We start from the raw sequence: 27,528 nt of genomic DNA on the forward strand, positions 1-27,528 counted from the left end.
TGTCCCATGGTTTTGCACACAAACACCCCCAAAATTGGATCATCCTCCCCTGCCCCACCCCCCCGCGACGCTCTGAGCCAAATGCCCTCCCCAGGGAGCAGCCAAAGAGGCTCCAAAGCAGAGGAGCTAAAAAAGGAGAAAAGAAAGTGTGTGTGTGTGGGGGGGGGGGGGGGGGGAAGTGCAGGCAAGCCCTGAGCTGCTCTACTCCAGCAAAACCAGGCTGCTGGGGTGGGGAGGGATCCAAACCACGGGATGTGGGATCAGCAGGGAGCAGGGTAGGTCCTCCTCGGAGGATGTGCACCGTGGGATCCTGGATCTTGTGCTCCAGGGTGGTGATTTCCCCTGGATCCCATGTCCCAGGGTCACACATCCCCAGAACTCACGTTGCAAGGTCATGAGCATCCTCGGATTGCATGGCCCAGGGCTGTGATCATCTCTAGATGACATGTCCCAGGATCACAAATGGTCCTGGATCCCACATCCCAGGGTCGTGATCCTGCCTGATTCCACATCCCAGGGTCACAATCCCCCTCTGGATCTCTTGTCCAGGCCTCAGCCCTGTCTTTGGGAAGGGAAAGTCCACAAATGGGTTCAGAAAAGGGGAAAAACATCCCAGAGGATGCCTGGAAAACGCAGGTTTATCCCTGGCTGGGATTTGGAGCTGCTGGGAGCAGTCGGGGATGGAGCTTTAACCGAAGGAAGGGCCCTGGGCATTTCCTGTAGCCGGGAGACACTGGGAGCGCTGGGAGGGGAGGAGCAGGAGGCTCCCCCTACAGCCCCTGCCCTGAGGATGGGGTGGAGGGGGGGGGGCTGGGGGGGTTGTTCTCCAGTCCGACCCACTCGGGAAAGGAACCCTGGGGCTGGGGCTGGTGGAAATTGGGATTAGAGGGTTAAGGAAGGGGATGGAGGACGCATGTGACTGGCTGTGGAGCTGGGGAAGTGGGCTGGGGGGGGTACGGGAGTGGGGGGGTGCTTGAGCGATCCCCTCCCTTCCCATCCCCACCGGCCACCCCCCTCCTCCCCAGCCCCCCGCACAAAATCCGCCCCCCCTCCACCACCTCCCCTTCCCCGTTCAGTCCAACCTGCGGCATGGAGGCACGGGGCTGCCCGACCTTCCCCCCTCCTCACCGGGCTGGACCCCTCCCGGGGCTCCCCCGTTCTCCCACCGCCTTCACCGGGACTCCACCGGGACTCACTCCCCAGTACCCGCCGCCGCTCAGCCCCCGCCCGGCTCGCTGTCCCCCGGACAAGGCAGAGCCTCGGTACTTGGGGGTCACCGGCCCGGGCCCCGTCGCCGTGCCCGTCTATGGGAAGCCGTTCTGCCCGCCCGGAGCTGCAGGTACCGGGGAGAGCGGCGGGTGGAAGGGGGGACGCCGGAGCCGCCGAACCCCTCAACCGCTCCCCGCTCCCTTCTGTTTCTCTTCTCTCTTCTCTACCACCCCCCGGGGGCCTGATCCTGCCGCTGCCCCCCGAGCAGGGACCCTCCCTCCGGCCCCGTCGAAGCAGAGGCGGTCAGGGCACGTCCCGACGGGAGCCGGGGACCGGGCCGGTGCTCCTGTGTACCGGGCAGCCGGGACTGTGTCGCCGCAGAGACCGAAGTCTCCGAGACCGTTCTCGAAACGGAGCTCGACGGAGAGACTCGGTCCCGCTGCCGCGACGGCGGGGACCGGCCCAGACTGAGGACCGGCGGTGACCGCCGGGGATGAAACCCGTTACCGGCACTGGGAAACGGACCCGTCGCTCGGAGGAGGCTGGAGAGGCGCGGCCGCCTGCAGCTGCCCGGGACGGAGCCTCACCGGGCAAGGACCGGAGGCAGCTACCGGCGCTACGGCCACACAGCAGCACCGAAAGCTCCCGGCCGGAATTTGCAGAGCTCGGAGCTCATCGGTGCGCGGCTCCGGGGATGTAAAGCTCCCGGTTCCCTTGGTGCACGACTCCCGGGGTCCAGCGCTCCCCGTTCTGGGGTTTCAACACTCCGGTTCCCAGTGCAACGGTTCTGGCAGCTCCGGCGCGCCCGGTTCTCGGGGATCAGATCTCCCCGGTTCCCCGGTCCATGGCTCAGGGGATGCAAAGCTCCTGGTCCCCGGGCATCTAGCATCCCCAGGTCCCCCGGTCCAGAGCTCCTGGCTCCCGGGGCTGCAGAGCTTCAGCGCTCTCGGGTCACACCGTTTCCCGGTGCCCGGCCGGTGAGGCCGGACCGCAGGGTTTGCAGAGCACAGAGTTCCTCGGTGCACAGCTCCGGGGCTCGATTGATCCCGGTGCACGGCTCTGGAGGGGTTCAGAGCTCCGGAGCTCCAACGCTCCCGGTTCCCCGGCGCACGGCTCCCGAACTCTCCAACGCTGCCGGTTCCCCAGCGCTGCCGGTTCCCCGGTGCACAGCCCTAGAGATGCAAACTCCTCATTCCCCCGCTCGCAGCTCCGGGGCACGCAGAGCTCCGCGCTCCCGGGACACCGGTACCCGGCGGCTCCACACCGGATTCCCCGGCTCTCTCCCCGTGGCTTCCACCGACCGAGCACGACCCGCCGCTCACCTCGCACTTTCGCTCCCGGTCGGGGCGGCTCTGCCCGGGGCTCACAGAGCTCGTCGCATCCTTTGGAGGCTCTCCGGTCCCGCAGGCTTTTTATTTCCCCTCGCTAAAGCTTTTCACTTTAATATAGGAAGAAAAAAGCAGCGCCGTGGGTTAATGGGAACCAGGTGGGGCCCAGCCCAGCTGCTCCACTCCCAGCTCGGGGGGAACAGGTAGAAAAAGGCCCGGAGGTCCCGAGGACACCGGCTCGGACCCCTCCGTCGCTCTTACCTGCTTCCCGGTGCGGCGGAGGTGATGCTGCCGTCGCCGGCGGTGCCTTTGGTTGGCGATTGGGGATCTCTCTGCCGGTTCCTTTCGGTGCCCTCATCCCTCCCTTTGAGTTCTCCCTTTCCCTTCTCGGTTAACCCAGGAATTTTACAGCTGCTCCCCAGCTGCCGCCTCCCCCCCCCCCCCCCCCCCTCCCCGTGCCTCCGAACCGTGCCGGGGGTGTCACTTGGGGAGGAATTCGGTAGGGGAGGTGAAGAGAAAAAGAGGGAAGAGAAAACTTCTTCTCTCTTCCCTTTTCCATCCTCTCCGCCCGCGTTTCCGCAGCTTCACGCCCGCACCCTGCACCCCTCCTGACTTTGCCTCCTTCCTTTGGGGCCAGAGATGGTGTTTTTGTCTCCCACGCCGCAGTCCCGCGTGGGCTCGCTCGGGAATGGCTTTGGGGAAAAAAAAAAAGAGAGAGAGAAAAGCTCCCCAAAACCTGAGCCATTTCCTTCATTTGGCTCTTGGGTTGGTTTTTTTTTCCCCTCTCCCTTATTTTTGATCACGTTTGGGGTGGTTTGGGGTGTTTTTTTTGCCCCCCACTCTTTGCTCAGAGTTATTTGTTAATGTTAACACCCACTCCCACTCACCCCCCACCCCCCTGGGCCCGGCGGCTGAGCCCTTTGGAGGACAAAACAGGAAGGAAACAGCAATTCGGCCTCATCCCTTCACCGTTCCCCAGCACCAGGCACGTACCCAGCTCTGTACCAAGAGGAATCTCCCACCCCCAGACCCCCGCTCACACCCCCGAGACCGTTTTCCCCTTAATTCAAAGCAGCTCTCGGCTGCGCCGTACCCCACCCCCCCCAACCCCCACCCCCAAATTGCCCTCGTTAGGAAACAACTCCAAAGCGAAAGCTGGGGAAGGGCAGCGGCAGAGGCTGCCCTGGGGGCCACAAAAGCTCTGCTGGATTCGTAGCGTTGGGGACCCTGATCCCCTGGAATGGGACAGGACAGGGAATGGTCTGGGAAGGAGGATCCGTCCCGCTGGATTCATTTCCCTCTCCCCCCCCCCCCCGGCGCTGGCCCCGAGCGCTGCGCCCTGCCCAAAGTCAAGCTGTGAGCCTGATCCTGCCCCCTCCACCTGCAGCGATCCCAACTCTCTGGGGCTGGTGCTGGAGGTAGAAGCAGAGCTAAACTTGGCCCTTCCCGGTGGCGATGTCCCTGCGTCCCCTCACTCTCTCCAAGCTGCTCCCTTCTTTGCTTCCCCTTTCACCAGTTCAGCTGCCTGGGGGCCCAGCAGCAGCGAGCTGGAGCCAGAGCTCTGCCTGGGCACAAGCAACCTCCCTGGGAGGGAAAGGCGACCTGGGGAACGCATGGCAGTGCCTGTGCTCCTTGAACCCTTTCCATCAGACACCCCAAAGACAGTCCAGGAGGGGAAAGTAGGGGGAGCCCCCAGACTGCTTGCTCTGGCCTCCAAAGGCAGATCTTGAGTAAAAAGATAGGGGGGAGGGGGGGAATTGATTCTCTCCTTTGCAGTTTCCTGAGGGTGCCAAAGGCAGGGAGATGCTGGCACGGGGACAGGCAGAGCCTGCCCTTGCACCCAGGTCAGCCCTGGGGGTCAGAACAAAGCCCAACGCTGGGGCAGGCTGTGCTGACAGGGGGGGCTGCTGCGGGGGCTGCTGAGCAGGGGTAGGCTCAGCCCCAGCAGGAAGGGAGCAGGAGGAGAGGGAGGAGGAGTTGAGTAAATCCTTGAGCACCTCCTGCTCGCCTTCCATGCTCCTCCTCATCCATCCCTCAGGAGCAGCATCCAAGAGGGTGCCCTCAGCCGTGGGTCTCTGAGCACCCAGTGGTGAGGTCACACCTCGAGTGTTGGGTTCAGTTTTGAGGCCCTCACTCCCAGAAGGGCATTGAGGGGTTGGAGCAGGACTGGAGAAGGGAAAGGAAGCTGGGGAAGGGTCTGGAGAACAGGGCTGGGGAGGAGCAGCTGAGGGAGCTGGGGGGGTTCAGCCTGGAGGAGGTTGAGAGGAGACCTCCCTGCTCTCTCTGACTCCTCGGCCAGGCTGGGGTTGGGCTTTTCTCCCGAGGAACAAGGGACAGGATGAGAGGAAACTGTCTCGAGGTGCCCCGGGCAGGTTCAGGTTGGCCATGAGGAACAATCTCTTCCCCTGGCCCAGCCTGCCCAGGGAGGTGGTGGAGTCCCCATCCCTGGAGGGCTTCCAGAGCCCTGGAGCTGTGCTGCTGAGGGCCACGGCTCGGTGCTGCCCTGGCACTGCTGGGTTGGACTCGATGGTCAAAAAGGTCTTTTCCAACCCGAACCATTCTGTAACTCTCTGCCACCCCCGGGGGGTGCTGCCTGTCCACAGCTCCCCCGCCGAGCAGGGATCTTGCCCTCCCGGGGGCGTTGGACCAGCTGCCTGCCTGTGCCAAGCCACTTTCTCCTGAGGCTGGACCTCAGCATCCCCCTGGGGCGGCCGAGAGCAGGCCGGGCTGGGGGGCGGGGGGGGGGGCGCTGGCTCGGAGGGCTCTTGGTGTCATTAGCATCATTAGCACCATTAACAGCCTCCCGTCTTGTGCCCCTCCCCCTGGCAGGCAGCGAGAAGGGATGCAAAGGCAGGTACCAGGCGATGCCCACAGCCTGCAGAGCGCCCATGAAAGTCGCAGCTGAGCTGAGATGCCCCCTGGCAGCACCCAGCCTGCGGGAGCATGAGGTGCCCGAGCTGCCCGAGCTGCCCGAGCCCCTGGGCAAGAGCAAGAAGAGGAGGAACAGGACAACCTTCAGCACCTTCCAGCTGGAGGAGCTGGAGAAGGTCTTCCAGAGGACTCATTACCCAGATGTCTATGCCCGAGAGCAGCTGGCACTGCGGACGGACCTGACCGAAGCCCGGGTGCAGGTACGGGCATAGGGCCCTGGCACCCCCAGGGATGGGCACGGCCACCCCTCGGGTGGCGCTGGGCAGAGCTGACGCCAGGATAGAAGCTGCTTTTCCCGGGATGCAGCTGAGCTCCAGAGGGGGAGTCCCAGCCCAGGTGCCCAGCTCAGCCACCGCCACAGCGGGCAGGACGCAGTCACCCCTCGGAGCTCTGTGCCCTTGTGCCCAGCAGAGGGCTGGGGGTCTCAGCAGGCGGGGGGGGGGGGGTCAGAGGGTCCCTGCATCTCAGCCCCCTCCCTCCTCCTTGCCCCAGGTCTGGTTCCAGAACCGCAGGGCGAAGTGGCGCAAACGAGAACGCTTCGGGAAGATGCAGGAGGTGAGAGGTGCCGCAGCAGCTGCCTGCCCCCCCTGCCCCCCTGCCGGGGCAAGGCTCCCGTCCCGCTGCACCCAGGGGCCTTGGGAGGTGCCCCCCCAGCACCCACCTTTGCCTCTTCCCAGCCCTGTGCCCTGCGGCTCCTCCCCACCCGCGGGAAAAGCAGCAGCAGCTCCTTTTGCCACCTGGGGGGTGGTCCTCTTCTGCCCCCCCCCCCCAGTCCTTGGGGCAGGTCTTGGGGTGCCCCCTCCGAGAAGCCTCTTGAGCTGCCTCCTTTCTCTCTTCATGCACCCCACAAAGCTCCCACAGGCACCTCGCAGGGAGGGGCTGGGAGGGGGGGGTTGAATCCTGCTTGAAATCCTTCCCCCCCCCAAGCAATTAAAAATAGATGCGGGGTGGGGGAAGGAGGGAGGTGAGGAAGGGGGGAGAGGGATCCGGGGGGAGAGGGATCGAGGTGGGAGGGAGCGAGCTAAGGAGGATCCGAACGGAGTGGGGTGAGAGGGATCCAAATGTGTGTGCGGAGGAAGAGGATCCAAAAGGGGGGGGTGTGGGGGTGTGTGAGTGGGATACAAATTGAGGAGGGGGAAATCCATAAGCAGAGGGCGAGAGGGGAGTCCAAACTGGGGGGGGGGTTGTTATGGAGCACCCAAGGCAAGGGGAAGAAGTGGATCCAAGGAAGGGGTGAGGGAGATCCAAGGGGAGGAGGCTGAGGTGGGGGGAGGGGTGAAGAGGATTCACGGAGGGGGATGTGAGGGGATCCCCGGGGAGGGGGGGGGTGGCATAGTCCCCACTTCCAGCTGACTCCCTCACACCCCCACCCCCCCCATTTCGGGGCTGATCTTGCTCCTCCTTTTGCAGCTGCAGCACAACCTGTGGCCGAGCCCCGGCAGCCCCGGGGGGGTCTTGCCCACCGACAGCATCGCGACCCCCTGCGTGTCTCCCTACCCCTCCCCCCACAGCAACCTCGCCAGCTCCATGGGCATCCCTACCTCGCCCGGGCCCCACCCTGGCATCAGCAGCCTCTACTCCCTGCACGGCCTCCCCCCCCCAGCCCTGGGCACTCACCGCTTCGAGCCCCCCCCCAAGCACGACTACAAACCCCCGCCCTTGGTGGCCCTGAGGGTGAAGGGCAGAGAGGCCACCAGCAGCCTGCTGAACTGGGCTACGTGATGCCCCCCCGGGGAGGGACACAGACCATTGCCACCCCCCCAGCCCCCACCCATACCCTGCTGCCCACCCCCCCAAAGCACCAACGGGCTTGGGAGCAGCTTGGTGGGGTCACCCTTAGCCCCCCCCGCAATGCACCCCAATGCTTCCTGTGACTCAGCCATGGGTCCCACCCGGGGGGGGTCACCCCTGGACTTCATCCCCCTGCCTGAGTGAGATGGGGGGGGGCAGAATTGAAGCACAGTAGGTGGGACCCCCACCCCTGGTAGCATCTCAGTGGCCCCAGGAGGGGGCGCTGAAGGAAGCCTCTCACTGGTGCTGCCTTCATGGCCAGTCCTGGGGGGGGAAACCATCTCACTGCATCCAGTGTACTCCACGGCTGCCGGTGGGGGGGCTCCAAGCAGCAGCTCCCATCCCATCCTTCAGCCACTGGGACAACACCCCCCACCCCCCCCCCCCCCCCCCCCCCAGCACCACTTCTCCAGCCAGTGGGACCCCTCCCCCATCCCATCTCCAGCCAGTGGGACCCCTCCCCACCCAGCATCTCCAGGCACTGGGCCCCCCCTCAGCACCACACCTCCAAACAGTGACCCCCCCCTGCACCATCCCCAGCCCCTGGGCCCCCTCCCCTAGAAGCAAAGGGCCCAAGATCAGGAGCAGGATCTCTGCCCTTGCCCCTGCTCAGCCCCACACCAGGAGCTGCCACAATGCCCCCCCCCCACTACAGCTGGGAGCCCACCTTGCCCAGCTCCTGCCCTCCCCAGCTTGGTGCTGGGGTGGGGGCAACCTCAGCTGGGCACCACGGCCCCGAGGCACCCACCCTGCTGGCTGCACCTGGCCCCAACCCTGGAGCCCTCGGAGGCTGTTCCTCACCCCCTGGGCTCAACAGCCCTGCCCGTGGTGGGTGCCCACCCGTGCCCAGGACCCCCCTTGCCCAGGGTCTCCCTCTCCCAGCAGCCAGGGAGGGACTTTGGTCACTTGTAAGCAATAAAGCCCAGGTTTAATGAGGCCTTTCCTGCTCAGCCCAGCTGGGAACGCTTGGGAGTGAGGTGTGATGGAGACAGCCTGGCCTGGCTCACACCTCCTCCTCCTCCAGCATCCCCCCAGCCTGGCTCCTCCAGCAGCACTGGGGGCAGGGGGGGGCAGAGAGGGGAAGGAAAGCACCCAAAGGCTGCTGCTCACTGGGGGATGAGGTCAGGGTGCAGCATTAAGGCCCCTGGCTCTGGCTGGAGGCCACCACCTGCCTCCTGCCCTGGGTTGGAGGGGACAGCACAGGGCCCACAGCTCAGCTCACGGCTTGGGGCTGAGCGAGGGCAGGAGCTGGAATTCTTCTGGCTGGAGAAGGCTTTTCAGGCCACAGAGGCCAAGCCTCAGCCCAGCAGTGCCAGGGCACCACCAAGCCATGGCCCTCAGCACCACAGCTCCAGGCTCTGGAGCCCCTCCAGGAGTGGGGACTGCAGCACTGCCCTGGGCAGCCTGGGCCACTTCCTCTCATCCTGCCCCTTGTGCCCTGGCAGCAGAGCCCAGCCCCAGCTGGCTGCAGCCTCCTCTCAGCCTCCTCTTCCCCAGGCTGAACCCCCCCCAGCTCCCTCAGCTGCTCCTCCCCAGCCCTGCTCTCCAGACCCTTCCCCACCTTTGTGGCCCTTCTCTGGACCTGCTGCAGCCTCTCAATGTCCTTCTGGGAGTGAGGGACCCAAAACTGAGCCAGGCTGTGACCTCCCCAGTGCCAAGTCCAGGAGGACAATCCCTGCCCTGCTCCTGCTGCCCACCCTGTGGCTGTCCCAGGCCTGGCCGCCGGTGCCCTTCCCGGCCAGCTGGGCACCCTCTGGCTGATGTGCAGCCGCTGCGGCGGGCTGGGGGCAGGGGGCACGGGGGGGGACAGACAGAGGCAGCTCAGGCACTCAGCTCAGCTCTCAGCACAGGTCTTTCTGTACAGCTCGCCCGCGCCACCCAGCGGGCCCGGGGGGCACTGCAGCCTGCAGCCCTCCCCAGCTCCTCCACCCCCCCTCCCACCCCCCTCACCCCGGCACCCCCGGGCCCTGTCGCCGTGTCCCCAGGCGGCGTCTGGCCGCTGGGACAAACCGTTTGGCTGCCACAGCAGCTCCAGGAGGCTCCTCCGCCCGGTCCCGTCCCACTCCCCCTTCTCCATCCCAGCTGGCAGGGGGGTAGGAGGCAGCTCAGCCAGGGGCACGCACAGCTCCCCCCCAGCCATCCAACAGGAGACTTCCAGACCGCTGTGGCCTCCCTCAAGGCTTCACCCTCAGCTCAGGCACAGCCTGGCAGAAGGCAAGAGGGGGCAAGGACCCCACACCTCCAGCTTCTCCCCAAGCCCAGCCCACAGCAGGTCCAGGCGTCCGCAGCCCCCTCCCGCAGCGTGCCCCTGGCCGCCTCCCCGGCTCCATCCATCACTGCAGCAGCTCCTCCCAGGAGATGGGGCGGGAGAAGACCTCCCTCTCCAGCCACAGGTCGTAGTTGACCTGGAAGTCCTCGGGCAGGTCGACCCTCTGGCCCAGCACACTCTGCAGGCAGTTGTCCACGGGCACGAAGTCAGGGTTGCCGTGGGCACGGTCGTAGCGGCGTGCGTTGAAGCGCTCGATGCTGGCACGCAGGGCACACTCCTCAGCCTGGAAGTCCCAGGGCCGGGCATCGAGGTCTGGCAAAGGGGACCAGAGAAAGGGGTCAGAGGGGGCCTCGGGGGGCTGCAGCCAGGCCCAAGTCCCCAGGAAAGGTCTGCCAGGTGCTGAGAGCAAGGCACAAGGCGAGGAGAAGGCAACCACCAGCGGCTCTGAGTGCCCAGGCACTGGCAGCTCCCCCATGGAGTCAGGGAAGTGGTTTGGATGGAAGAGAGCTTCAAGAGCCAGTCCCAGCCCTACCCCCGTGGTGCCAGGGCATGACCAAGCCACGGCCCCCAGCACCACCCAGCCAGGGCCCCCAGCAGCACAGCTCCAGGGCTTTCAGAACTCCTACAGGGATGTGGACTCCAGCACTGCCCCTGGGCAGTTTCCTGGGCAAGCCTCAAGGGGCAGAAATTGCTCCTCATGGCCAACCTGAACCTGCAAGATCTTTGTGGAGAGTGGATTAGACACCCTGGAGGTGTGCAAGAAAGGTGTGGAGGTGGCACCCTGGGGCCACATTTCAGTGGGCACAGGCTGGGGGTTGGACTCGAGGCTCTCTGAGGTCTTTCCAACCCAGCAGTTGACTGATTCTGGGGCACAGAAGCCAACCTCCTGTGGGCATCAAATGCCACAAGGAGAAGACACTAAAAGCTTTGTGGGGGTGGAATTTCTAACCTCACATCGTGCAGCTGCCAGCTCAGGAGGTGCTGAGAGGGAGAAGGAATGGAAGGAGAGATGGAGACAGCCAGAGGCCAACTGAGTCAGGGCCCAAGGAGACAGGACCTGAGAAATGCTGGACTCAAACCCCTCATCAATGAAGATACTCAACAGGACTGTGCCCAGCACTGCTCCCTGGGGCACACCTCTAGTGCCAGCTGGATGTGGCACCGTTCACCATCCCTCCTTGGGCCCAGCAGCCCTCCAGCCAGTTCTTGACCCAGTTTCTCTTGGAAGAGACCTCCAACTCCTCTGAGCTTCTCAGAGCCAAAGGCTCAAAGCAGGAAGGAGACAGCTGTGAGCACAGAGCTCTACCGAAAGGCAGCAGAGGGCACCAGAGAGGTGCCAGGAGAGCTTCCTACCGTTGCCATAGGCCCAATCATCGTTGAGACGGTGTCGAACCTTCTGGTAGATGGCTGACATGGTTTTCATGTTGCTTTTCCTCCACTGCCTGCCCAGGTACTTGGTCTGCACCTTGAGGAGCTTCAGCACATAGAGCTGCATCATAGCCTGCTTCACCTTCAGCGCTCGCTTCAGGATGGGAGCGGATTTGAAGACCACCAACATCTGAAAGGAAGGGAGAGAAGGGAAGAGTTACAGCCTGAGGTGGGCTGGAAGGTGGCAAACTCCCTGCAGGATGAGCTTGGAATGGTTTGCTGCAGGTGGGAGATGCTGGCAGAGGTTGCCCAGGGGAGGTTGTGGAGCACAGAAGCACCGAACGTGATCTTCGATCACGTTCGGTGCTTCTGTGCTCCACAACCTCCCCTGGAGGTGTTCAGGACCAGGTTGGATGAGGCTTTGAGTGACCTCTTCTAGTGGGAAGTGTCCCTGTCCATGCCAGGAGTGAGGTTGGAACTGGCTGAGCTTTGAGGTCCCTCCCAACCTAAACCATTCCATGGGATCACAGAATCAGTCAGGGCTGGAAGGGACCACAAGGATCCAGCTCCAACATCCCCTGCCATGGGCAGGGACACCTCACACTAGATCAGGCTGTGCAGAGCCTCATCCAGCCTGGCCTGAAACACCTCCAAGGATGAGGATGGACAGGAACACCCTACCCTAGATCAGGCTGGCCACAGCCTCAACACCTCCAGGGATGAGGCTTCCACCACCTCCCTGGGCAACCCCTTCCAGGCTCTCAGCACCCTCATGCTGAACAACTTCTTCCTCACATCCAGTCTGACTCTCCCCATTTCCAGCTTGGTTCCATCCTCCTCAGTCCTCTCCCTACCTAACAGCCTCAAAAGTCCCTCCCCAGACCTCTCTCTCCTCCATCATCCAGCACCTACAAACCCTCCTCTGGGCCTGCTCCAGCCCTGTAAGCTGGAGAAGGAGCAGTCCTTGTAAGGCCAGGAGAAGGAGGAGGAATGGGTTTAGAATGGCAGAGGGGAGATGGAAACTGGATGTTAGGAAGATGTTTGGGGGTGGTGAGACCCTGGCACAGGTTGCCCAGGGAGGTTGTGGAGCACAGAATCACTCTATGTGATCTTTGATCACAGTGGGTGATTCTGTGCTCCACAACCTCCCTGGATGTGTTCAGGACCAGGCTGGATGAGGCCTTAAACAACCTGTTCTAATAGGAGGTGCCCCTGCCCATGCCAGGGGAGCTGGCACTGGCTGAGCTCTGAGCTCCCTTCCAACCTAACCCATTCTGTGATCCTACAAAGCCTTCCCTGCAGCCTGCACCTTCCCCCTCCCATCCACCCTCTCTCCTATTCCCTTCCCCAGCGAGGTCTGGGGTGCTGCTGGAGGTACCCACAGCCCCCTGGGGTCCAGGCCAGGCATCCTGTGAGTGGGGGGAGCCCCAGGACCCCCCTGGCTGCTCACCATGGTGCGAGAGTGCTTCCACTTGGTCAGCTTGTTGAGGATGCGCAGGAGGTTGATGCAGGAGAAGAGATTCCTCCAGCAGAACTGGTTGTTGTCTCCAGCTTCCTGCAGCAAAGCAGAGGCCAGGGGCAGGCAAGAGTGAACTCCAGTTGGTGGCTCTGGCACCAGCAGTGTCCCCAGGCACTGATGTCTTTTATCAGTGCTCTGGGCAACTGGATAGAGGCAGCCTCTGTGTATGCTTGCAGGTGGCACCAAGCTGGGTGCCAGTGTTCATCTGTTGGAGGGTTGGGGGCTCTGCAGAGGGCCCTGGCCAGGCTGGATCCATGGGATGAAGCTCAACAGGGCTAAGTGCCAGGTCCTCCATCTGGGCTGCAACAACAACCCCACGAAGGCTCCAGACCCAGAGCAGAGTGGTTGGAAACTGCCCAGTGAAAAAGGACCTGAGGGTGTAGGTGACAGCAGCTGGAGATGAGCCAAGGGGTGCCCAGGTGGCCAAGAGGGGCACCAGCAGCCTGGCCTGGATCAGCAGTGGTGTGGGCAGCAGGAGCAGGGCAGGGAGTGCAGCCCTGGGCTGGGCACTGGGGAGGCCACAGTTGGAGTGCTGGGGGCAGGTTTGAGCCTCTCACTCTCAGAAGGGCACTGAGGAGCTGGAGCAGGCCCAGAGAAGGGCAACGAAGGTGGGGAAGGGTCTGGAGAGCAGGGCTGGGGAGGAGCAGCTGAGGGGGCTGGGGGGGCTCAGCCTGCCAAGCACAGGAGTGCTGAGGGTTCCAGGGTCTGGGTGTGGGATCCATGGTGCCCCCAGGATGCCTCTTGGGTGCCAGGAGCTGGCAGGAGGAGGGCACTCACCAGGCTCTCAGCAGTCAGCTCTGGCAGCTCATGCACCACACAGTATGGGTAGTCCAGGACCGAAATGCTGCAGGGAGGGCAGGAGGTGTCTGAGAGGCTGCCCCCAGAGCCCACCTGCCCCACACCTCCCACCCACCACAGACCAGCCAAGGAGGGGGCAAAGCAAGCAGGGATCCCCCTGCCCACAGCAGGTCTTGGCCCTTCACTACCTGTTCTTGGCAGTGATGTAGGACATGATGTTCTGGTTGAAGAACTTGAGGATGAGAGGGATGCAGTTGGCAAAGACCAGATGCTGAGCCATGTACTCGAACTGGGGAGAGAGCAGTGAGAGGCAGCAGCACAGCTGGGGGGGACCTACTGCAGAGCAGCCCCAAGGAGAAGGCCTTGGGGGTGCTGGGGGACAATACCCATGGCACAGCAAGGGGCCCTGGTGGCCAAGGAGGCCAGTGGGGTGCTGGGGGGCATGGAGGAGAGTGTGGACAGCAGCTCAAGGGAGGATCCCCTCCTCTGCTCTGCCCCAGGGGGGGCACATCTGCAGTGCTGGGTCCAGCTCTGGGCTCTGGCTCAGGAGGGACAGGGAAGTGCTGCAGAGAGCCCAGGGCAGGCTGGGAAGCTGCTGAGGGCCTGGAGCAGCTCTGGCAGGAACAGAGGCTGAGCCCTGGGGCTGAGCCTGCAGGAGAGCAGCCCCAGAGGGGAGCTGAGCAGTGCTCAGCAAGAGCTAAAGCAGCTGTGGGGGGAAAGAGGCTGGGGCCAGGCTCTGCTCAGTGGTGCCCAGGGGCAGTGGGCACAGACTGGAGCCCAGGAGGGGAAAGTTGTTTGTTGTGAGGGTGCTGGAGCCTGGAGCAGGCTGCCCAGAGAGGCTGTGGAGTCTCCTTGTGTGGAGCCCCACCTGGAGGTGCTCCTGTGCCACCTGCCCTGGGTGATGCTGCTCTGGCAGGGGGATTGGACTCGATGATCTCCAGAGGTCCCTCCCAACCCCCCCATTCTGGGCTGCTATGAACAGAGCTCCCCCTTGGGTCCTCTCCAACCCCAGAGCCCCATGCAGGGTGGCCAGAGCCTGCCCCACCTCACCTGGTAGATGTGATTGAGCTTGAAGTGCTTGAGCAGGAGAAGCAGCACAGCAGAAATGGCTTTGACAATGATCTCCTTGTGCCTGTTGACATCCACCCCCAGCTTCATGCTCTGCAGCACTGTGGTCCTGAGGGGCACAGAGAGAGCTGTGGGCTGGGGCAGTGTCCACACCTTGCCAGTGGGCAGCCCTGCCACGCCCTGGGCCCCTCAGCACCCAGTTCTGGCAGCTAAGCACAGCTCCTGGCCTCAGCCCAAACCACACCACCCTGCACGGCCCCCCCCTCCAGGTCCCACCCTCCCCTGCCCAGCCCCCCAGGGGCACTCACGGCATCTCCTCTGGCAGGACATCTGCCAGGATGTTGATGGAGTCAGTCTTGGCCTTGGAGGTTGGGGCTGCAGCAAGGAGGATCTTCAGCAGGGCAATCTGGGGAGAAAGGAGAGGTGGAGAAGGGGGTGGGGGAGCAGCCAAAGGCCTCACTCCCAGTGTCAGAGGCAGTAACAGAATCCCAGGCTGGGTTGGGTGGGAAGGGACCTTCAGAGCTGCTCCAGCCCAAGCCCTGCACTCAGCAGGGACATCTGCAGCCAGAACAGGCTGCTCACAGCCCCAGACAGCCTGGCCTGGGGTGGTGCCAGCCAGGGGGCAGCTCCCAGCTCTCTGGGCAGCCTGGGCCAGGCTCTCCCCACCCTCAGTGCCAAACATTTCTCCCTTCTCTCCACTCTGCCTCTGCCTCTCTCAGCCCCAAACCACCTCCCCTTGGCCTGTCCCAGCTGGGATGCACCCCTGGGGAGGGAAGAACCCTTGGAGGCATCGCTGGCCACAGAGGGAGCAGTGGAGGGAACCCTCAGCACTGAGCCCAGGCCCAAGCCCCAGGCTCCAGCTCACCATGTACTGCGGCAGGCTGGGCAGCAGGCCCTGGTACAGGATCTCTGCAGGGACTTGCTCCACTTCTTCTTCCCCCTGGTGCCAGGAGAGAGCAGAGAACCTCACAGCAGGAGCTCCCCCCAGCACCACGGCCCCAGCTCAGCTCCCAGCTCTGCCACCTCAAGGGCAGGACACTGCCAGCTCCTGCCCAGAGCCTCCTCACACATCCCACCCTCTGGCCCAGCCAAATCGGGAGAACTCCACCTCCTCAGCTGAACAAAGCCTCCACTGCCCAGCCAAAAACCTTGGTGAGACCAAATGTCCTCAGCTCCCAGCCCAGGAGCTCCATGCCACCCTCCTCAGCTCCATGCCACCCTCCTCAGCTCCATGCCACCCTGCTCTGCACTCACCCCAGAGAACGGCGAGCGCAGGTACTCATCCTCCATGTGCACCTGGACCTCGGCTATGGAGGTGTACTTGTGCTGCAGGAGACAGCAGAGGCTCACCCCAGGCTGCCACCACCTCCAACCCCTCCAGGAACCTCTGTCCCTCCTGTCCCAGTAGTGACAGGCAGGGAGGTGGCTGCTGGCCTCAGCTCTGCGACAACCCCAGTCAGAAAAGGATGAAGCCAGTGGGAAGGGGTGGGAAATGGGGTGGGAAATGGAGGCTTCTCCCATCACAGGGCTTGAGTACATGGGAGAGGGGCCAGGAAAAGGCACCCCAGGCCCTGGTGGGTGCAGGGGGATGGAGAAAGGACACCCAGGTGAGAGCAGGAGCTGGAGGAGCTCACTCAGGTACTGACCTGCTTGAGGGTGCGGATGCTCTCGTGGATGGGCCTGGGCAAACCCACCACAGTGTTGGTGTCACTAGAGAGAAGGGAGAGAGGCAGGAGCAAAGCTGAGCCAGCAGCCACGGAGCCAGAGAGCTCGGGACCCCCCTGTGGCCGAGCAGAGGGCAGCAGCAGCCCCCAGGTTAGTGCCTACAGGGCCCCCCGGGCCCAGCCCACCTGCCCAGCGTGTAGCCGATGAACTTGCTGCGGCTGGACTCCAGGAACATCTCAATGTCCTTCTCCCTGCGGGGGCAAGGGCAGGGCTCACATCCTGCTGGTGCACCACAGCCAAAGCCTCCTGCTGGGGGGTGGTGCTGAGCCCACCCCACCCAGGCACAGCACCAGAGCAACCCTTGGCTTGGCCATGCCAGCAGCAGCATCTCCCCCAGCTCCTTGCAGAGGCTCTCCCCAGCTAACAGCCTCCACCCTCCTCCAGCCACTCCAGACCTCAACATCTCCCCAGGCTCAGCTCAGCTCCCTGCCCAGCCTCTCCCCTGGCTCAGCTCAGCTCCCTGCCCAGCCTCTCCCCGGGCTCAGCTCAGCTCCCTGCCCAGCCTCTCCCCAGGCTCAGCTCAGCTCCCTGCCCAGCCTCTCCCCAGCTAACAGCCTCCACCCTCCCCCAACCACTCCAGGACTCCCCCAAGCCTACCCCAGCTCTGCCCCATGGACTCACCTGACCTTGGGGGCCCAGGGCAGGCCTTTGGGGCAGGTGATGCGGTCGCTGGGGGGGTGCTGGGTGGGGGGAGGCATCACTTCATCCCGCTCCAGGGGGAAGGTCTCCCCCTCCAGGCTGTTGTCATCATCATTCTCCTCCTCCTCCTCCCGGGAGTCGTCAGCTTTGTAAGGATCTCGCTCGTTGAAGGCATCCAGGTTGTCCTGCTTGATGAGGGCCTGCAGGGAGAGGAGCTGGCAGCTGAGCACCTCGGGGCCTGCTCTGGGGGCAGAGTGCAGGTCACAGAACCACCCAGGCTGAAAAAGTCCTCTAGGATCATCCAGTCCAACCTATCCCCTAACACCTCCTAATTCACTAACTCCTGGCACTGAGTGCCTCATGAAGCCTCCTCTTAAACACCTCCAGGGATGGGCACTGCACCACCTCCCTGGGCAGTCCATGCCAATGCCAATCACTCTCCCTGGGCATCCAGCCTCCCAACATCCAGCCTGACCCTGCCCTGCCATAGCTTGAGGCTCTGTCCCCATCCTCTGTCCCTGGCTGCCTGGCAGCAGAGCCCAACCCCACCTGGCTACAGCCTCCCTGCAGGCAGCTGCAGGCAGCAATCAGCTCTGCCCTGAGCCTCCTCTGCTGCAGGCTGCACCCCCCCAGCTCCCTCAGCCTCTCCTCACAGGGCTCTGCTCCAGGCCCCTCCCCAGCCTTGCTGCCCTGCTCTGGGCACCTTCCAGCACCTCAATATCTCTCTGCAATGGAGGAGCCCAGAACTGGACACAGCACTGCAGGGGTGGCCTGAGCAGTGCTGAGCACAGGGGCACAAGAACCTCCCTTGTCCTGCTGCCCACACTGCTCCTGAGCCAGCCCAGGATGCCATTGGCTCTGCTGCCCACCTGGGCACTGCTGCCTCAGCTTCAGCTCCTCTCTCCCAGCACCCCCAGGCCCCTCTCTGCCTGGCTGCTCTCAGCCACTCTGGCCCTAGCCTGTAGCTGCTTGGGGTTGCTGTGGCCAAAGTGCAGAACCCTGCACTTGGGCTTAGTTAAAAGGCCTGGCACTGGGCTGTGCCCATCTGCCCAGCTGTCCCCCTGGCTGTCACCTTGTGCTCCCTGCGGCCTCTCTTCTGCTGCTGCTCGATGAGGTCGGAGGCGGAGGCCGGGGGGGAGGCTGCCCGCATGTTGCGGATGACTTTGATGCTGTCCTCGGGCAGTGGTGGCAGCCCCAGGATCTCTCTCTTCTCTGCCTTCATGCTCTGCAGCTCCTCAAAGCCCCCCAGGGTGCACTGCAAGGGAGGAGAGAGCAGCCTGAGCCTGGGCCGTGCCCCCCGTGCATGGCACTGGGCACTTGGCCACCTTGCCCGCCCCAAACCTGCCCTCCAGGAGGGCCAAATCCTTCCCCAGGGTGTGAAAACAGAGCTGCCTGTGCCCATGCTGCTGTGCTGTTGGCAGAGGCAGAAGGGATAGGAGGGTGACACTGAGGGGCTGGAGCAAGCCCAGAGAAGGGCAACAAAGGTGGGGAAGGGTCTGGAGAGCAGGGCTGGGGAGGAGCAGCTGAGGGAGCTGGGGGGGTTCAGCCTGCAGGAGGCTGAGAGGAGACCTCACTGCAGCTGTCTGAGAGGAGGCTGCAGCCAGCTGGGGTTGGGCTCTGCTCTCAAGGAACAAGGGACAGCACAAGAGGAAGTGGCCTCCAGTTGCCCCAGGGCAGGTTCAGGTTGGCCATGAGGAACCACTTCTTGCTCTTGAGGCTTGCCCAGGCCTGGCCCAGGCTGCCCAAGGCAATGGAGTCCCCATCCCTGGAAGGGTTTCAGGGTCAGGGAGATGTGGTGCTGAGGACCATGTGTTAGTGGTGCCCTGGCACTGCTGGGTTGGACTCCATCCTCTTAAGAGTCTCATCCAACCAAAACCATTCCACAACTCCCTAACAGGGCACAAACTGAACATCAAAGCAAGAGTGTGGAGCAGTTTCAGTCAGCTTCAAGGGCAGAACTTCCTTCTTCTGCCCAATGCCAAAGCCCAAGAGACTTGGCAGCACCCCCAGGGGCCCTCCTCACCAGCACAGTCTTCCAGAGCAAGAGCAAAACCTTCTTCATAGGGAAGTGTGGAGCGTGGCCGCTGCAGAACTTGGTCACCATCCCAAAGAGCATGACAGAGAAGGGCTCATTGTTGTACAGGGGAGCTCCTGCAAGCACACAGCAGCACTGTCCAAGGCAGTCCTTGTCCCTCTCCTCACCCCAACCCCCAGCACCACCACCCTCAGCACCCTCTGCAGTTTCACACTGCTCAGCTCCAAGGCTCCTCCTCTCACCCTGGACCCTTCACGGCTCAGCACCAAGCTTGGCAGAGTTAGGGCATGGCTGGACTCATCTTAAAGCTCCTTTCCACCCCCAAACTGGTCTGGGATTCCTTTCCAAGACCTTGGAACCTCCATCATTTCCCCAGAGGTTCTGAGAAGCAGCAACAACCCCCAACAGCCAACTCCTTCCCCTCTCCCCTTCAAGGCAGTGAGCACCCAAAGAGCAGAAAAAGGCAACCTGGTGCCCTCTGCTCACCAGCAAGGTTCAGCCTGGCAGAACTCAACCCAGTGCTGGCAGCACACATCAGGTAGAGCCTGGAGCCAAACCTCAACTCACTCTCTTAGCTCATCAGACCTGGACATCATAGAATGGGTTAGGCTGGAAAGGATCTCAAAGCTCAGCCAGATCCAACCCCCCTGGCATGGGCAGGGACAGCTCCCACTAGAACAGGTCACTCAAGGCCTCATTCAGCCTGGTCCTGAGCATCTCCAGGGAGGTTGTGGGGCACAGAATCACCCAATGTGATCTTTGATCCCATTCTGTGCTTCTGTGCTCCACAACCTCCCTGGGCAACCTGTGCCAGGGTCTCACCACCCTCACTTCTTCCTCACATCCAGTTTAAACCTCCCCTCTCCCACTTCAAACCCATTCCTCCTCCTCTCATTACAAGACCTTATCAATAGTCCCTCCCCAGCCCTCCTTTAGGCCCACTTCAGATACTGGAAGGCCACTCTGAGGTCTCCTCAAAGCCTTCACTTCTCCATTCCATCAACCTGCAAGCACCTGGTGCTCACCCAGCTCTGCTCTGAAGGTCTGTCTCATGCTCTTCCACTCAGGTTTGTCCCCCTCAGCCTCCTGCCTAACAGTCTCCACGATCAGGTACATGATGTTCAGCAGCACCCTGCAGAAAGAACCAGGCCAAGGTGAGTTATGGAGGCACCACCAGCAGCCAGGGCTCTGGGAACCCAAAGCACAGCTGAAGATGGGAGCTGAAGCACTGAGGCAGAACATCTCTGCAGGTCCAAGCAGGCAAAGCTCTGTTCTGCCTTCATGGCCCAAAGCAGCTGCACACAGGCTGAGCACAAGGGACAGTTACAGGCTGAGCAGCCCCAAGGAGCCAAGAAGGACCTCAGCATCTGGGCTTGGAGCAGACACAGTGTGGGCAGCAGGAGTCAGGCAGGGATTGTGCCCCCTGGACTGGGCACTGGGGAGGTCACAGCTTGAGTCCTGGGGTAAGTTTTGGACTCTTCACTCCAGGACGTTGAAGAGCTGTAACAGGTCCAGAGAAGGGCAAAAAAGGTAGGGAAGGCTTTGGAGAAGAGGGCTGGGGAGGAGCAGCTGAGGGAGCTGGAGGGGTTCAGCCTGGAGGAGACCTCATTGCTCTCTGCAGCTCCCTGAGGCTGCAGCCAGATGGGGTTTGGGCTCTGCTCCCTAGCAAGAAGGGACAAGCTGAGAGGAAACAGCCTCAAGTTGTCCCAGGGCAGGTTCAGGTTGGCCATGAGGAACAACTTCTGCCCTTGAGGCTTGTCCAGGGCTGGCCCAGGCTGCTCAGGGCAGCAGTGGAGGCCCAGAGCCATGGCTTGGTGGTGCCCTGGCACTACTGGGCTGAGCCTTGGACTCATTGGTCTTGAAAGGTCTCTTCCAACCCAAACAATTGCATCGCTCTTAAGCACAGCTCGCTCAGGTGGACACAGCCCGGGACAGAGCCCGGGACAGAGCCCGGGACACAGCCCGGGACACAGCCCGGGACGCCCCCTGGGGGCTGCCGGCCACAGAGGGCAGCGCTGCCGAGGCCCTACCGGAGGTCGGTGCTGTCGGCCAGGGAGATCGCAGGCTTCCGGACCGCGCTGCTGCAGGCTGCGCTGTTACTGCGGGGGGAGAACAGCCTCAGAGGGAGCCCTGCCCACAGCTGCCCCCTGCCCACAGCTGCCCCCTGCCCACAGCTGCCCCCTGCCCACAGCTGCCCCCTGCCCACAGCTGCCCCCTGCCCACAGCTGCCCCCTGCCCACAGCTGCCCCCTGCCCACAGGCCACTGCCACACCCCGCGGGCACGGCAGGAGCGAGTCCTGCACCTGCTCATCTGCGGTACTGGAGAGTCCAGCACAAAGCTGCTGAAGGGAATGGAGCAGCTCTGCTGGGAGAGCCTGAGGGAGCTGGGGCTGTGCTGCCAGGGGGAGAGCAGCCTGAGAGGTGACCTTGCCCATGGTTATCAATGTGTGCAGGGTGAGTGGCAGGAGCTGGAGCCAGCTCTGCTGGGTGATGCCCAGTGCCAGCACAAGGGGCAGTGGTGGAAGCTGAGGCAGAGGAAGCTTCATGGAAACATGAGAAGGATTTTTCCCCTCTGAGGGTGACAGAGCCTGGCACAGGCTGCCCAGGGCAGCTGTGGAGTCTCCCTCTCTGGAGATGCTCAAACCCTGCCTGGATGTGTTCTGTGTGACCTACTCCAGTTGATCCTGCTCTGCCAGGGGCTGGTCTGGATGAGCTTTGGAGGTCCCTTCCAGCCCTTGTGATTCTGTGGTGAGGGTGGGGAGACACTGGCACAGCTTGCCCAGGGAGGCTGCCCCCACCCATGGCAGGGGGGCTGGCATTGGATGAGCTTTAAGGTCCCTTCCAACCCATCCCCTTCCCCCAGCACTCACTCGATCTCCATGTTGAGCAGCTCCACCAGAGCGTTGAAGGTTCCCACCTCCAGCAGGAGGAAGATGTTGTACCTCATCCAGGCCTGCACCTCAGCCTCAGAGCCACACTCCCCAAACGTGCCTGCAAGCACAGCCTGGCTGCAGCCCTGCCCTGCAGGGACCCCAACCACATCCCACCCCACCAGAGGGGAACAAAAAACAGCCTCCATCTGGAGAAGGTGGAACTGCCCTGAGCAGTGCAGCAGAGCTGGGATGGCACAGAGAGGTTGGCCAAAGGCTCTGGAGAACAGGGCTGGGGAGGAGCAGCTGAGGGAGCTGGGGAGGAGCAGGAGGCCAAGAGGGCCACCAGCACCTGGGCTTGGATCAGACACAGTGTGGCCAGCAAGAGCAGAGTAGGGATTGTGTCTACTGGGGAGGGCACACCTTGAGTCCTGGGGTCAGTTTTGGGTCCCTCACTCCCAGAAGAACATTGAGAGGCTGCAACAGGGCCACAGAAGGGCAACAAAAGTGGGGAAGGGCCTGGAGGGCAGGGCTGGGGTGAAGCAGCTGAGGGAGCTGGGGGGGTTCAGCCTGGGGAAGAGGAGGCTGAGAGGAGACCTCACTGCTCTCTGCAGCTGCCTGAGAGGAGGCTGCAACCAGCTGGGGTTGGGCTCTGCTCCCAAGGAACAAGGGAGAGGACAAGAGGAAATGGCCTCCAGTTGTCCCAGGGCAGGTTCAGGTTGGCCATGAGGAACAATTTCTTGCCCTTGAGGCTTGCCCAGGCCTGGCCCAGGCTGCCCAGGGGAAGTGGAGTTCCCACCCCTGGAGAGCTTTCAAAGCCCTGGAGCTGTGCTGAGGGCCATGGCTTGGTGGTGCCCTGGCACTGCTGGGGTAAGGGCTGGACTCCATGACCTAAAAGATCTCTTCCAAGCTAAACAATTCCATGATTCCAGGGCTCAGTGGTGCCCAGGCAGTTCTGGCCTCAGGCTTGGGACTCCACAACCTTAGAGGTCTCCTCCAACCTCAATGGTTTGTAGCCAGAGCTGGGAGGCTCCCACGAGAGCTTCGGCTTAGCTCAGGACACCCCCAGGTGAAACCAAGAGACCAGAAGAGAACCTTCATTGCTCTGACAGCCTCCAACCTACGACCCAGATGGTGCCAGGGGGGAAACTAAAGGGGGTGGCAGAAGCTTGAAGTCACCTTGGGCCACATAGAGGATGGCTCTGGCAACCCTCAGCCTCCTCTCCCGCGCGGTGACCTCCAGCCCGTCCAGGAGCCTCATGGCGTGGGTGCGGTGCTGGTTCCTGTCCAGCTCTGTCCATTTCTTCTCCCTCACTGGCAAGACAAAGCAGAGAAGGTTGAGGGCACCTGGGCCTGCCCCAGACACCACCACGGAGTGACAGGATGAGAAGGGATATGCTGAAGATGAGAGATTTAGACTGGAGGCTGGTGGCCCTAGACTGGGTGTTACTGGGAGCTCCAGGGTGGTGGAGACCTGCTGGATGAAGATGGTGACCCCCGAGGTGGGAGACACACTGATGGCCTCAGGACAGAGGATTGGTGGTGGTCCCAAAGTGCAGATGGGTGATGGTGGCTCTGTGGTGGTGGAACTGAGGTGGCCACAGTGGTGGGGACACAATGGAGGCCACAGACTGGGTGTTAGTGGGTAGATGACATGGCAGGGTGGGGACACCAAGGTGATCACTGTGGGGGCCCTGGTGGATACCCCAGGATGAAGGTGACCTCAGGGTGTTGACCCTGAGATGGACATTTCTGACTCAGCCTCAATCCCTTATCCCAAGAGGCCTTCAGCAACCTGCTCCAGCAGGAGGTGTCCCTGCCTGGGGCAGGGGGCTGGGGCTGGGTGATCCTGAAGGTCCCTTCCAAACCAAGCCAGCCTAACAATCTCCTCCAGGAGCATCCTGACCCTCCTGTGAGGGGGGAGAGGGCCAAGGGCAGGCTGTGTGAGGGGAGAGAGGGAAAAGCAGTGGCAGCAGGGCAAGGGAGGAGATTTGCCCCCTCTATTCTGCACTGCTGAGACCCCACCTGGAGTACTGTGTCCAGCTCTGGAGCCCCTGGGACAAGAGGTCTGTGGAGGTGCTGGAAGGTGCCCAAAGGGCCAGGAGGATAAGCAGAGGGCTGGAGCTGCTCTGCTGTGAGGACAGACTGAGGCTGTGCAGTCTGGAGGGGAGAAGGCTCCCAGGTGACCTTCTTGTGGCCTTCCAGGATCTGAAGGGGGCTACAAGCTGAGGAGGGACTTTTGAGGCTGTGAGGGAATGACAGGAGTGGGGGAATGGAACCAAGCTGAAAATGGGGAAAGTCAGACTGGAATTCAGGAAGAAGTTCCTCAGCAGGAGGGTGGTGAGAGCCTGGCAGGGGCTGCCCAGGGAGGTGGTGGAAGTTTCATCCCTGGAGGTGTTCAAGGCCAGGCTGGCTGAGGCTGTGGGCAGCCTACTCTGGTGTGAGGTGTCCCTGCCATGGCAGGAGGTTGGAGCTGGCTGAGCCCTCTGGTGCCTTCCAGCTCTGACTGGTTCTAGACTCTTACCATGGATCCTGAAGTCCTCCTCGAAGCACTTGCGGTTGAGCAGGAACTCAGGCCCCTCAGTGTAGCTGTAGAGCTCTGCCAAGAGAGCAGAGAGAACAGCTCCAGCCACCTGCAGCAAGCCTCCAGGGCAAGCTCAGCCCTGGGCACCTGCAGCCAAGAGGGAAGGGAGGAAAAAAACCCAAACCACCCAGCACAAAGCCACAAGGAATGCCTGCTGGGATGGCAACGGCCTCGGAGGAGGGACAAAGGGGGCTGGAGACCCTGAGGGAGGTGCCAAAGCTGCTTGATGGTTGCTCCAGCAGGATAAATCCCTCACCAGAGAGCTCTGCTGCCCATTTGTCAGTGTCTGCATATTCAAACTCCAGATCTGGGGACTCAGAGTAGCCCTGAAAGCAAAAAGAGAGGAAAAGTAAAACCCAAACCAAGCAAATCACTTCAAATCCAGCATTTTCCAGCTAAACTCCCAAATCCTCAAGAGGTTCCCAAATCCACCTCATCCTCCCGGGAATCCAGGGCTGGATCTGCTGCAGAACAAAACAAAATGTCCCTGCAGCAGCAGCAGGAAACGTTGCCAAGGCAACTCCCAACCCACCTCCTGCACCTCCAGCCCGGCTCTGCAGCGAGCAGCCACCGCCGCCGGGCAGCCACCGCCGCCGCCGGGCAGCCACCGCCGCCGCCGCTCCGCCCCGGCAGCTGCCGCAGCGCCCAGGACACCAAGCGGGAGAGGGGGGCTGGGGCAATGCAGGGGTAAGGAAAGGGTTAAGGAGGACCAAGGAGGTCTCAGAGCTCAGCTGCGTCGCACAGATGCAGAACAATTTGAGGTGGGTCCCAAAATTTAGGCTGTCCCTCCCCACCAGAGGGATGCCAGCTGTGGGGAGAGAGGATGAAACAGCTGCTGGGGGGCTGGGAGGTGCTTCCCAGCACTCCAGAATCATCCAGCAGGAGCTGCTGGTGGGGTTGTGGGGCTGGGAGGTGCTTCCCAGCACTCCAGGATGATCCAGCAGGAGCTGCTGGTGGGACTGTGGGGCTGGGAGGTGCTTCCCAGCACTCCAGAATCATCCAGCAGGAGCTGCTGGTGAGACTGTGGGGCTGGGAGGTGCTTCCCAGCACTCCAAGCTGATCCAGCAGCAGCTGCTGGTGGGGCTGGGAGATGTCCCCCAGCATTCCAGGATCACACAGAGCTACTCACAGCCCTCTCCTGTCATTCCTCACCCCTTAAAGTGGCTGGTTCCAGAGCTATCCCAGGAATGAACGTGGATTTAGGGGACAGAGTGGAAAAGCCATGGGATAAATCAAGAGCCCCCCGACCCTCCTGATGTCACCACAGCTCAGAGGTCCCCAGCAGGACCTTGGTGGCTCCTGGTAGGGTTGGTGAGGCTCAGCAGAGCCAGCCCTGGACTGGGCAGCACAGCACCACCAACCTGATGTGCAGGAGCACAGCAAACCAGCCCTCAGCACCATACCAGGCCAGTGCTGACTGGTAAAGGTGAGGAGAATCCCAGCCTGGGTTGGGTGGGAAGAGACCTTCAGAGCTGCTCCAGCCCAAGCCCTGCACTCAGCAGGGACATCTGCAGCCAGAGCAGGCTGCTCACAGCCCCACACAGCCTGGCCTGGGGTGGTGCCAGCCAGGGGGCAGCTGCCAGCTCTCTGGGCAGCCTGGGCCAGGCTCTCCCCACCCTCACTGCCAAACATTTCTCCCTTCTCTCCACTCTGCCTCTGCCTCTCTCAGCCCCAAACCATCTCCCCTTGGCCTGGCACAACAGACCCTGACAACAGCTCTGCCCCAGCTTCTCTCCTGTCTCCTTCAAGCCCCGGGCCTGGGCAGCAAGAGCCCAGCGCAGCCCTGAGAGGGAGGTGACCTGTGCCAGGGGCGCTTGGAGCGCCAGGACTGAGCCGCTCCCATGTCCCAGGCAGGTCAAACCGGCCCAGGGCCGAGCAAGGGACCAACGGGAAGCTGGCAGCGGCCCCGGCGGGCTCCAGGCGCAGCCGGCACCGAACCAGCCTGGCAGAGGGCAGGCTCCCTGCCGAGGTGCCCGAGCAAGGCTTCGAGGCGGCAAAAGCGACCCCAGGAGAACCGGAACCGAGGCACCGGCTCGGGTACTGCGGCAGCAGCTGGCCCAGGAGCGGCCCCGGGCGAACCGGCACCAAAGAACCGGCTGCGGGGAGCGGGAGGGAGACTGCTGCAGGCCCTGCCCCGGCCGAAGCGGCACCGAAGCACCGGCGCTGGGAGGGCGCCACGACCGGCCCGGGACCGGCCCGGCAGAAGCGGAGCTCAAGCACCGCTCGGGTCAGGCCAGAAGCGGACGGCAGAGGCCACCGGCACCGCACAGCAGTCCCCGGAGCTCACGGCGGGGAGCACAGCGACGCAGCCCCGGCCCGGCCCGGCCCGGCCGCCCGCCGCCCGCCCCCCCCCGCCCCGGAGCCGGGCCCGCGGCAGCGGCGCTGACCTCGGAGTCCTTGCGCGGCGGGCGGCCCAGGTCCCGGGCCTTGGCGGGCGGCACGGGCCCACCGCGGGCCTTGTTGTTGCCGGGGAGCGGCCCCGGGGCCCCTCCGCCGCCGCCCGGCTCCATGGCGGCCGCGGCAGCTCTCGCGAGCACTCACCGCTGCTTCTCGCGGGAGCGGCAGCCGGGGCAGCGCCGCCGCCATGCTGGGAGCGGCACCGACACCGGCACCGGCGCCGCCGCGCCCTCGGGGCAGCTGCGATGTGTACCCCGCCGGCGGCACCGCCCAGCCCGCGCCGCCCGCCCGCCCCCGGCGGCCACGGCCGCTGCGGCACCCGGCGGGGCGGCGAGCTCCGCCCCCGCGGCCCCGGCCCCGCCACGCCGGGAGCGGCACTGCCGCCCCCTCGGGCCGCGGCGGCAGCGGCAGGGCGAGGCAGCCACGTTGGGAGTGGCAGGAGGCGGCGGCGCTGCGGGGGCAGAGCCCAACCGGAGCGGCCTGAGACCGACGAACCTTTAAAGCGAAGGGCTCGGGAACGAATGAGCCTTTAAAGCGAAGGGCTCGGGAACGAGTGAGCCTTTAAAGCGAAGGGCTCAGGGAACGAATGAACCTTTAAAGCGAAGGGCTCAGGGAACGAATGAGCCTTTAAAGCGAAGGGCTCAGGGAGCGAATGAGCCTTTAAAGCGAAGGGCTCAGGGAACGAATGAGCCTTTAAAGCGAAGGGCTCGGGAACGAATGAGCCTTTAAAGCAAGGGGCTCAGCGCTTGGATATTAGGAGAAAGCTCTTCACAGAGAGAGCCATTGGCACTGGGATGGGCTGCCCGGTTGAAGAGGCTCCGGACCCTCCGAAGGGCTTTAACAGCCGTGAAGACACGGTGCTGAGCGACACAGTTCGGTGGCGCCCTGGCAGTGCTGGGTTACCGGCTGGGACTCGGCGATCCGCAGGGGATTCCTCATGCCCGGTCCTGCGGCGCCGGCGTGGGCGGCCGCGAGTCCTCCGGCCGGCAGGGGGCGC

General features: G+C 63.2%; 2 protein-coding genes across 4 annotated transcripts; one reads left to right on the plus strand and one right to left on the minus strand.

Annotated features, from left to right (window-relative positions):
• Positions 1-1,089: 1,089 nt before the first annotated feature.
• On the plus strand, positions 1,090-7,190 carry ALX3 (ALX homeobox 3). The gene is made up of 4 exons (XM_064173733.1): positions 1,090-1,339; positions 5,367-5,668; positions 5,961-6,023; positions 6,879-7,190. Exons 1-4 carry the CDS (start codon positions 1,090-1,092, stop codon positions 7,188-7,190), a joined length of 927 nt encoding a protein of 308 aa, XP_064029803.1.
• A 1,903-nt stretch (positions 7,191-9,093) lies between these two features.
• STRIP1 (striatin interacting protein 1) lies at positions 9,094-27,485 on the minus strand. 3 transcript variants are annotated; one of them, XM_064173459.1, is made up of 21 exons: positions 27,435-27,485; positions 24,391-24,460; positions 24,075-24,149; positions 22,730-22,864; positions 21,551-21,671; positions 20,711-20,779; positions 19,706-19,812; positions 18,669-18,796; positions 17,718-17,900; positions 16,628-16,845; positions 16,132-16,197; positions 15,928-15,991; positions 15,536-15,607; positions 15,147-15,221; positions 14,590-14,687; positions 14,264-14,390; positions 13,402-13,502; positions 13,193-13,259; positions 12,347-12,451; positions 10,882-11,086; positions 9,094-9,840 (listed from the first exon to the last, which is right to left on the minus strand). In XM_064173459.1, exons 1-21 carry the CDS (start codon positions 27,468-27,470, stop codon positions 9,593-9,595), a joined length of 2,370 nt encoding a protein of 789 aa, XP_064029529.1. In that variant the 5' UTR covers positions 27,471-27,485; the 3' UTR covers positions 9,094-9,592. The 3 variants fall into 3 exon arrangements, with proteins under 3 accessions (XP_064029529.1, XP_064029528.1, XP_064029526.1); XM_064173458.1 differs by lacking the exon at positions 27,435-27,485 and adding an exon at positions 26,676-26,792; XM_064173456.1 differs by lacking the exon at positions 27,435-27,485 and adding an exon at positions 26,522-26,666.
• Between the last annotated feature and the right edge of the window lie 43 nt (positions 27,486-27,528).

This window comes from Pogoniulus pusillus, chromosome 39 (assembly GCF_015220805.1).
Source record: "Pogoniulus pusillus isolate bPogPus1 chromosome 39, bPogPus1.pri, whole genome shotgun sequence".
In the NCBI taxonomy this organism is placed as follows: Eukaryota; Metazoa; Chordata; class Aves; order Piciformes; family Lybiidae; genus Pogoniulus; species Pogoniulus pusillus.